Source organism: Aythya fuligula, chromosome 2 (genome assembly GCF_009819795.1).
Source record: "Aythya fuligula isolate bAytFul2 chromosome 2, bAytFul2.pri, whole genome shotgun sequence".
NCBI lineage: Eukaryota > Metazoa > Chordata > Aves > Anseriformes > Anatidae > Aythya > Aythya fuligula.
The window spans coordinates 117,439,535-117,449,987 of record NC_045560.1 but is presented as its reverse complement, the minus strand read 5'-3'; the positions used below and the strand labels follow the sequence as shown (position 1 = coordinate 117,449,987).

The 10,453-nt window shown below is 42.3% G+C and overlaps 1 protein-coding gene across 5 annotated transcripts in view; it reads right to left on the bottom strand.

Moving 5' to 3' along the window:
• Positions 1-9,956: 9,956 nt before the first annotated feature.
• The window catches only part of KCTD1 (potassium channel tetramerization domain containing 1), a 97,199-nt gene continuing 96,702 nt past the window's right edge, over positions 9,957-10,453 (bottom strand). For all 5 annotated transcript variants that reach the window (XM_032181692.1, XM_032181691.1, XM_032181694.1 and 2 more), the window contains exon 5: positions 9,957-10,277. In XM_032181692.1, coding sequence (XP_032037583.1) covers positions 10,119-10,277 — 159 coding nt within the window. In that variant the 3' untranslated portion in view covers positions 9,957-10,118. The remainder of the gene's footprint in view (positions 10,278-10,453) is intronic.

The window sequence follows — 10,453 nt, the reverse complement described above, 5'->3', positions numbered from 1 at the left end:
GTCTGCCAAACCAATTATATACATTTTACAATAAATTATACATATTGAACTGAGAACCTGCTGTGTTAATTGCTTGCATTTTTATAGGGGAAAATGTGGTCACAGAGTGATTTTTCTTTTTAAGCATATTGAGAACATGGCAGAAGAAGACGCTATGTCTTCAGTTTACAGAGCTGAGAAATCAATATTTAGCCTGACAGTTTACCATCACTAAAACAAACAAAAAGATCAGCAACAAACACTCGGAAAAGCTTTCTCTGGTGCCTTCACTTTCCTCATTCCTTTAGGCATCCGTGCATTAGCCTGGAGAAGTATGGACATGTATGCACAGTTTTAGTATGTGAGTGTCCCATGGAAATAAAGACTAAACTTCAAAGGTACCAAGAGCTAAGGGGACTTTTCCATGCCTTCCCGTGCTGGGGCTCCATGAAGAACTTGTGAGGAGCACTGGGTCCACCTTTCTCAATGCTCTGCTACTAGCTTGTTCATTCTCCAGCAACAGTGCCGTGTAATTATGAGCTTCAGCTTTGCTGCTCTCAGATGTTCTGTGAGTAATGCTTTAAATATGGTTCAATACATCAAGCTCAGCACTGGCGCTTGATGGTTTTCAACCCCCAGTAAGACTGAATCCCCATTCAGTTCCCTACTGAAAAAAAATTATATATATTGCAAAAGACCTCTGTCAATTGAAAACAAACAAACAAAAAGCAAAAAACAGAGGGCAGAATTAAAAACCCAGATAATATGACCAAGTGAGGAAAGCAGAATTAAGTGATATCTTAATTGTAAGAAAATCTGAGACCATTTTGATGACTCAGAAACAAATGGTGTAACTTTAGAGTGACACTTGGAGGGAGAAATGCTCTTTGGATCATTGTAAGTAGAAGGAAGCACACATGTAAAACCCCTTTCCTGATGGTTTTTATTTTTGAGGCAGTACATGAAGACTGTTCTGTTTTCAGGGAGAAAAACTACAGAAAATACAGCAGTTACAGTTCCTGTTGTATAAAAGAAGCTGAAAAGTGAAGCCATTTTCCAATGCTGCTCGAAAGGCTCTGCTTTCCTTTACCCATTTCACCAGAGCTGCTGGTTGTCACCTTCAAGAAGAGCTCTTCCTACAAAAGAGTAACAGCTTCATGCTACGGCACTTCCCAAAGCAAACTGTTACTTAGACTCTGCCACGTCCAGTTTCTCTCAAAATATATTAAATTTTAAGTTGAGGGAATGGATAGACGCAGAGTGCGTAATCGCTTATTAAGAAAAACAGTCAGGTATAAATAATTAAAAAAAAAAAAAATCAGAATATTGTTTCTGCTTCTTTTGATGAACTTGCTAACAGTCCATAGCACATGCTGCTGAGCAAGAAAGAATGAAGGGATGGCCAGGCAGGAGACTGACTTCGTAATTAATGTAGAGATGTTGGAGGAAGAAAGTAATGAGAACATTTTCTGTAACAAAACAGGCTTTTTCAGGTTGTCTTTTCCACTCAACATCATGTTTTTTTTTGTTGTTATTTTTTTCCCTTTTTTTTTCTTTTTTTTTTTTTTTTTTTTTTTTTCCCCTGTAGTACCATCTGTAGCTGTAACATTTTCCTCTCTAAAGAATGAAAACAATCATGAGCTCCTCCTTGCACTGTCACTCAGATTACTGTCCTTCTCCCACTCTGGCATGCCATGTAGAAAGTGTGTGTTAGTCCCTTCATCTGATGAATGTTTCACTTGCCCTCATCTTTTATCATTCCCGTGTTTCATCATCACAAACCTAATACCAGAGCTGCCAGTGACCTTACATGCTGCTTTTATGACAAGCTTGTTAAACATTGCTGATGACTTACAGCCTCGTTCTCCCACGCTGGGACCCTTCCCTGTTTACACAGCACTTTTCCTCCCATACTCTCTTTGTACCCCTGCAAGGTTCAGCTTGCCCTGAGGAATGGCAGGGCTGGGACACGGGATGCCAAGCCCTCAGTCCGGCTAATTACTCAAAATGCACTTGTTGTCACCTGGGGACCCAGCTGGCCTGTCCCTGTAAAGTCCATCTGTCACCCTGAAGTTCTTCGCCTGTACTGTCACCACCAGGGAGGCCCCAGTGCCTGTCCAACACAGGATTTGATGCCCTTCCTCAGTCTGCTTTCTTTGGCACATATATATATATATATATATATATATATATATATATATATATAACACATATGTATTTGTTTTAACAATGCTTGCTTAAGCTTACAGCAAAGCTGTAAAGAGTGTTTTCCCTGGTCTCTTCACAACTTCTGTAGACAGGATAATTGTCTCCCTGGATTTATTTTATTTATTTATTTTTGAGCTACAGGCACACCTTTCAGCAAAAAGAGGAGGACAATGGGTGGCCATTGGTCACCCATGCTGTTCAACCACCACATCAGTGCTGTTGAGCACCTAACTAGACCACACCGTCTGAGGCTGCTGCAATAAAAATAAAGCCAAGCAAGTATTGAGGAGCGGTAGATACCCTAATTTTTAATGACATGCATTGCAAGAGGTAGTTCGTCTTGTACTGCAGCTGTTACCAGGCCAATGAAAACAGCAAGCAAGCAACATCCAAGGATGAAGCTAAATCTCTACAGTTAAGAATACATAGCAAGGTAAGTATGTTTAAAATGAAGGCATACTGCCTAAGAGGTGCTAGCAAAAGACAAAGAGCAACTTCATCACAGTACAGCCCTGTAACATGCCTTTGATATATCTTATGGAATAAGTCAGAAATAGAAACAGTCCTGGTCCTGGGGAACAGGAAAGAAGCATTTCCTGCACATTTTAAGAAACACCTTTTTTTTTTTTTTAATTCTTTTCCCACCAAAACAAAGTATTTATTATCTGACTGATTTATTATCTCAGCCTTTGGGCTGAACGGATATATTAACATTAACAGGTAAAGACTTAAGGATCAGCTAAAACAGAGCTTGCAGCAGAGCTGTAGATCAGACTGATCTGTGATGTTGTTTGGTGAAAAAAAAAAGGACAACCAGAAACATTCTGTTAAATTTAGGCAAAAACCCAGTTGTGTTTAAAGGCATCAGTGAGAAGGAGGTGTGACAAGAGTTGGTCACCTGGGAACACTGGCCTGTCCAGAGATGGGATCTTGTGCCAAGCTGCTGTGTGAACACAGTGGTGCAGTTGGTTGGGGCTCACAGGAAGATCTTTCCCGTGAGCCTGACATTCATTCACTCTCTGAAGAGCAACCATAGGATTTTCTTTCTCTTTTCGACGAATGAGAAGATCAATCAAGAATGAACTTGACTGCATGCAACATGTTAAAGCACCAAGTTACACGCGCTGTTTGATTTTTCTTCAACATTGTTTCTCTGTGCCCCCCCCCCCAGCCTTCGAAATACTCAAAGAACTTGGCTCATGCAATATCTGGTTTCAGGCAAGCAGTGTGGCAGTTTGCCTGAGCTGAGAAAATATGCTTGAAGTCTGCATTCACAGGCAGCTTCAACGTCCTAAGGAAAATGCTTTGTTTTTCTAGCCCGAAAGTATGTCACAAACATGAATAGAATTATACGCTCACTCTCCCTCGCCCTCAATCCTCTGCACCTTAGGAAAAAATTATACACTTCCAATTACAGGGCCAGTTAAAATCAATACAAAGGTGGGAGAAAACAGATCATTTTTCTTATGGAAGTAACTGTTTTCATTAATTTTTCATTAGTCCTGCTTTTGTTGTGCTATCCATCACTGAAGGAGCTGGTATGCAGTAGATTACATTTAGGTTATCTTACATGCTTCCAGGATTTAGTAGATATTGCCTGATAAAGCTGCAAGCTTTATGGCTTTAACTTACATCTATCAATAATGCATCAGAAGAGATTTTTCTGCACAACAGCAGTCCCTGAGCCAAGCAGCTTTCTCCTGGAAGAGTTGCACTGGTTACAGCGGATACGCTAGCACAGATTTCAAGCTACTCCTCTAAAGGCTACAACTGCAAGAAACACGAGCAGATGCTTCAGGAGGAAGACAGTTTTGGGAGGGTTTAGCCCTAGTTTCCTGGTGTTGCCATTTTGATTTTGGAGCTTTTTAAGCCAGGTGCCAGCTGTGCTTTGCTCGATGTCAGCAACCACAGCTGGAAACCTTCCTGGCATTGACCAACCTGGTGCATCTGGGGATTTTGTCACGATCACTTTATTGATGACCAAAGCTCTTTCACAAATTACATGGATTTGTTGTTGCAGGCTTTCCCCCTTCATAATGCCCAAGTTCTGTGGTAAGGAACCGAAACATCACAAATAGAAAATTACAGTCGCTACTGAAGAGCAGGGCCAGAGGAAGGAGAAGACATCAGCAGAGCCCACTTACATCATGAAAGGTGAGGGGAATTTTCACAGAATAGTCTGGGTTTGAAGGGACCCCTGGAACTCATCTGGGCCCACCTCCTGCTCAGACAGGGCCACCTGGAACAAGTTGCCCAGGACCATGTCCAGCTGTCTTTTGAAGATTTTATTTCATTTATTTTTCTCTTGCCAGGGAAGGAATTAGAAAAAAATCCCCAAGGTGTACCAAGCCTAACAGTGTTACTTTTTGAGCTTGTTCAGGTATCTCAAGGGTGCCTTGTATGTGCTCAGCTTTAAAACCGTGTGCCATAGCACCTCACCAACTCCAGCTTCCTTCCATCCTGTACGGGCATTGCAGAAGGCAGCTGAAGGTGAATCCCAAAGTGCAGCTTGCCACCCACTGCTTGGAAGTCAGCCCTCACGAGTCCCTCCCCCAGCTGTAAGATGAGCTTATTGCTACCTTTTCTCCTTACAGGTGGAGAGACGCTTAACTGAAGGTTTGCACGATGCTTTGAAGAAACCAAGTACGGCGCTGGGCCAAAATTACTACTCTTGAGCTGCCTAGGCTTAGCCTCAAGCAGAAGAAAACCAAGCCTCCTGAACTGCAGAAAATGAGGGAAAGAAATGCATGGCTAGTTTTGTTATTTATTATCTGGCAATACATGTTTTTAATGTGAGCCCTCAAGATCTTAAGCATTTATTCATTCAGAGGCAGTAGGAATTAGTGAAATTTCTGTTACAGATCTTCAGAACCAGCATCCATACTTGGGTTGTTTTGCCTTTTGCTTTTCCATTGACTGTGATTTCTTTGGGACTAATCAAGAAAGCATCAAACATCCCCTTGTATCCTTGCTAAGCCCCCTGATTTGAGCGGAGCCAGAATGAGAGCAGTAGGGGAGTTCAAGGGACTTCAGCAAATGCAGTTTTTGCTTTGTCAGTGCCCAGAGCAAGGTACACACTTAGCATGTTGCCACCCTGCCCTATAGGCTTGTGTGCCACCAGCAATGGGCTGTCTGGAGAGAAGACCCTGTGGATCTGCAGCTCAGCCAGGCTTGGAGAGAGGAGTCTGATTGAACGAGGCTTCCTACAACCTTCAGTGGGAAATAGTGTTGATTTTAAAAATGGCACACCACAGGGACAATGCACAAGTGCGTTTGATGCAACCGTACAGCTGACCACCATGTGGTGCCTCTTCTCATAACCCCCAAATTACACTGATCTATAATTCCATTCACAACTTGGATGTGGGGCAAATTCACAATGAATATAGAAGGCAGAAAATGGGATCCAGCCCACAGAATCTAGTATCAGTTGAAAAATAATGTACTCTATTTTAGGGGCACAGAACTCAGTAGCATATTAAGCTGCTAGATGACAAATGTGAAGAAAAACACAGATTCAAGGAAAATGGACTTTCTCCATCTGTCAGAAGACACCCCCATTTCTGGAGCTCGCTCTTATACAAATGGAGGATGCTTTTGGGGGTTGGCATCAGCATTTTCCTCCAGCATGGACATAAGCATCCCAGTTACCAGCACTGTCTCAGCTTACAAAGGGATGAATTTTTGTGCTATGCATGTGCATCTTTTATTTGGAAGATATATGGTTTTAAGCAATGAGACTTTAACAATTTTGATCTCAAATAGAGTCCCCCAAATGCCAAGTCAGTTTTGGGGTCTTCAGTAACCATATCAGTGAGGTGGCAGCCAAAGCCAACACAGGGACCTGATGCAATGTATTGATTTTTGGTGGTGGCGATCCCTCCAGACCCTCAAGAAATAATAAACCACTCAAACTAAAGTCTGAGAAAAAGCAACTGATCTACAGGCCCTAAGGGTGTCTTGGTTTCATTTCCACTGTAAATAAACCTCAGGCTGCAAGAATGACTACATACAAATACCAGTTGTCCCTAGAAATAATTCATAATATAGAACTCTGCAGTCAAGAAATGACAGATGGAAATAAATGTTTTTATTTCTCTGAAAAAACTGCCTCATTGTCAATAAAAATACTTTCCTCATCCTTGCCCCCCAAATCAAGTCTTCTTCCCCCAAGTCCCCAAAAAAGTGAACATCAAAGAAAAATGCACTTGATGACTTATTTCAGTGATGATAAAACACCTGTAATTATCAATCCATTTTTAAAGGTTGTTGTAAAAAAATTATGCTCATGAACAAAATGTTTCTCTTCCAGTTGAAATCAGGGCCTATTTCGTGTAAAGAAAAGTAACTAAGGCTCAAATTTAATGTTTTCAGCGGGTGGTAGGATGTCCCCATTGAATTTTGTTACGGATTCAACCAGACCTCTAGAAATAGTGCCTCACCTTTACGTGTCTGTGGCAATCAGACACTGAAATTTGTTCTGGACATAAGGCAATGGAAAGGTAAAACATCAGCTGGGCTAGACTGCCTGGCCAGAAAGATCTTGGAGATAAAATAAATTAGCAGCGCTTGTTTACAGGCAGTACTGTGGAAAAGAGAAAGTCATGACTCTGTGGGACTACATGCATCCCAGCTGGTGAAACCAGCTCAGTCTTCAGTGGGATACTCATGGCTTAAAGGTTCATCCAAGCATGCCAGGATCCATATTTATTTTATGCACTTATTTAATACATTAAGGAGGCAATAGGGAAAGAATTAAACCTCAGGTTGATGGCTGCTGCAGGAATCCAGTTGTCACGTTGCAGAAAGAAACGATGAAGAGCCAGCTCCTCTGCCTGTGTCTCACCATGAGAAAGGGTGGCAAGAGACATCTGCCATCTCTGCATGTCCACAGCGCTTCTCCTGACAACTGCTTGACCAAGTTGCTGAAGTACAATGTTGGCAGCTACTGTTCACTGTAACTCTTCCTCTTATTGAACACAGCACCACTGATAGCAACATTTTTAATTAAAAACATTAGGTAAATTTAAGCTATGGTACACGTCAACACTACTAACCTCCAGAAAATAGCTGGCTGTAGAGTCTGGTCTTTCCCTACCCTCCACCCCCTTGAAATATTTCTCATTTGTCTCACTTTTTCTAAAGAACATTTTAAGAAATGTTATTTTTAACATTTTTTTCTAAAGAACATTTTAGAAACACATGCTTACAAGTCTCATTTACAAACAGGACTACCTCACTTGTTCTCAAAAATCCACGTCCAGCTTACTCCTGCATATTGTTTGCCATCAGGCATGGCTGTGTTTACTCATGACCTCCGACTCCGTGACAGCACTGTAATCACAGAGACATTCACATCCAGGGTCTCGGGGTGATTTGTGACTCCTTTAACAATGAACACTGCCTCAGTGGGAGGCCATCCAGCCAGCCAGAGGTGTGGAAGGAGCACAGGGGTGTGCCTTGGTTGCTGTCAACTCAAACACGTATGGACTGAGCAAGCAAAACTGCTGGCTGAGCACAGCCTGACGGCACGACAAGAAGCAGAAGGAGCAAAAAGTGGGGTGAAGATCAAGTGGATCCACACCAAAGCTGTGCAAAGGCACTGTGGGGCCAATTTCGGGCCTGACAGTGCTCCCAGGCTTTGCCTCTGGCCTAACCGGAGCCCATGCCCACACACAGGCACAGGGCAGGTCTGGATCTGGGAGTACCTCTGGGCTCAGCAGCCCGGAAATGTGTCCTTGGGTGCATGTGGGGCTGCACCTCGGAGTGCAGGAAGGGTTTCTGCAGCAAACCATCTCCAAAACACCACGTCACCTCACACCAACGTCAGTCGGCGCATTGTCAGCCCACGGGACCGGCTTCTTTGTTGACATTGCTAACACCGTACCACTTCCAGAAGCCTGAAAATCTGTTAAAAATATTTATTTCCCTTTTTTTTTTTGTTGTTTGTTTTCTAACCGACTTCTACGCAGACTAACAACCAAATTTTAGGCAGGAAGAGTAAGCATTTATTTGTTAAGAGGACTACTTGCTGCTGATTGAAAGCAAGCACTTGTGCTTGTTTGAGGCAGCTGTTTCAGTACTGGGAATAGACCGATCAGCGTCACATTGAAGATCTAATAATCTGCTAATGAACCTTAATTTCTGGAGTCCCCCTCCCCCTCCCATTTCCGTGTTTCAATAATTTCAAAACCCACTGATTATGTGCCGACAGAGTTATTTAAATATGCCCTCTGACAAATTTTAATAAAAACCAGCAAAATTGTAGCTTTGAGTTATCAGACTATATTAAAAACCTTGTTACATGTATTTACTTTAACAATTTCTTTTTTTCTTTTCTTAAATAAATAGCAAAGTGTCACCAAAATGAATGGAACGCCGGCACCATTGCCTTGATAGAAACTTCCATACCAGGATGAGTACACAGTCATATTTTGGAATATTGCATAAAAAGATACTTTGGAGGAAAGAAGGTGGTTGCTGGTGCATCTTACGTGGCGAAAGCATCACCCTGCGAAGAGGCCGTGCAGCAGCCTCGTTACGTGGCATGTTTGCAAAGCCTCGCCAAGCCGGGTTGGCCCCAGCAAGGCTCTGCAAAGGAGCAGCTGGCAGGACAACCACGCAGAACTTACTGCCTGCTGTCACAGGGACGGCCTGACACAAGGGGCTGGCGGCCTCACTCTCTCTAGGCAGAAGAACGCTAGCTCTAAACAAGGGAAATGAAGGGCATTAAAACAAACAGCCTGGCTAACACTCAGCAGGGCAAGGTCTTTGAGAATTGGAGCTGCCAGGTCCTAGTTAAGAGGGAATGACGCAACGTGGATGCTTACAAAACTAGGCACCCCTTTTTGACAGGCTTCCCTGGGCTGGACTGGTATTTTCTGAGCTTGGCCAGCAGCTGCTCTTCAAACTGGGACAAAGCTTACAAGGGACAGTGCTGAAGGAAGACCAGCGCACTGGACTGACCCCACAAAGCAACCCCACAACAGCACCTGCTGCCTTTAGCTCACTCCACCGCGCCGGACTGCAGTGAGCTAAATCCCACTTCTCTGCTCTTGTTGGCTGAAATCAGACCCTCGTTACTTTAAACAGAGTTTATTGTATTTAATACATTATAAAATTTGAAAAATTGTAGGAAAGCAGCAGATTCAAACCAGAGCATCTCTACCAAATATTAATTATTCTGGCCCCCTTTGAAAAAACACAAAACGAAACAACAACAAAAAAAAACAACGAAAAACTCATTCAAAAGAAAAGTTAACCTTTCACATCTGTGAGGGCAGACAAAACGTGTGCGACTTCTGTACAAACTACATTTAAAATTTCAGTCGACTAGCTTTCCAACGCAATGGATGGTTGTCTCCTGAACGCCTGCCCATCCACCTCTAAAAAAGACAGACATAAACCTCCATATGCAAATAAAGTTGAATCAAGGTGTGTACACATTAAAAATTGGATGGTGTTTGGCAATGGAAAATGCATTTTGTATGAGCAGTCTATGTATTCCCCAATGGTAATGGCTTGTACACCGTTAAGTGGGCCCGAGTCAGGCCTAGGACACTTAATGGCCATCACAGCACCAACCTCATCTACTTCTTTGTTGTTGCATTTCCTACTCTTTGACATATACATACATATATGCATGTACATACATACCTATACATACATACATATATATGTGTGTGTGTGTGTTTTCATTTACACCTTGAGGTTATTATTATTACTACTATTCCAAGTGTTCCCATATGAATTCAGGTGTGGTCTCTATATTTGATATAAATGTGTCTTTTATTCAATTTTAGTTCCAGGACGTGTTTGGAGTCCAAACTGCACATGAAACGTCCCCATTTTTTTTTCTTTTTTTTTTTTTCCGTCCCCACATTTTTTTTTTTTTTTTTTTTTTTTTTTTTGCATAAAGAAACATGTCCATTTTAGTCCAGAGGCTCTTGCTTTATTCGAATGACGGAGGGTGCACGAGATGTCCTTCTGAGTTCTCGTCTCAGTACGTATTCACTGAATTGGGAAGAGTCCACCCCACCTCCACACGAGCCAACAATCTCAAAACCTCTTTGCTGTAACCTCTCAAGTACCTGCAAAAAGAAGAAACAAAACACCAATGTGTAAGTAAATAAACAGACTACCCGTTGTCCAAGGATGATAGTTGCTGTGTTCAAATGGATCCAGCTAGAAAACAAATGTGGTTACACAGATCCACTAAGTGGTTCCCTAAGCTCCATTGTATTGTCTGATTTCTGCTGACTTTTGG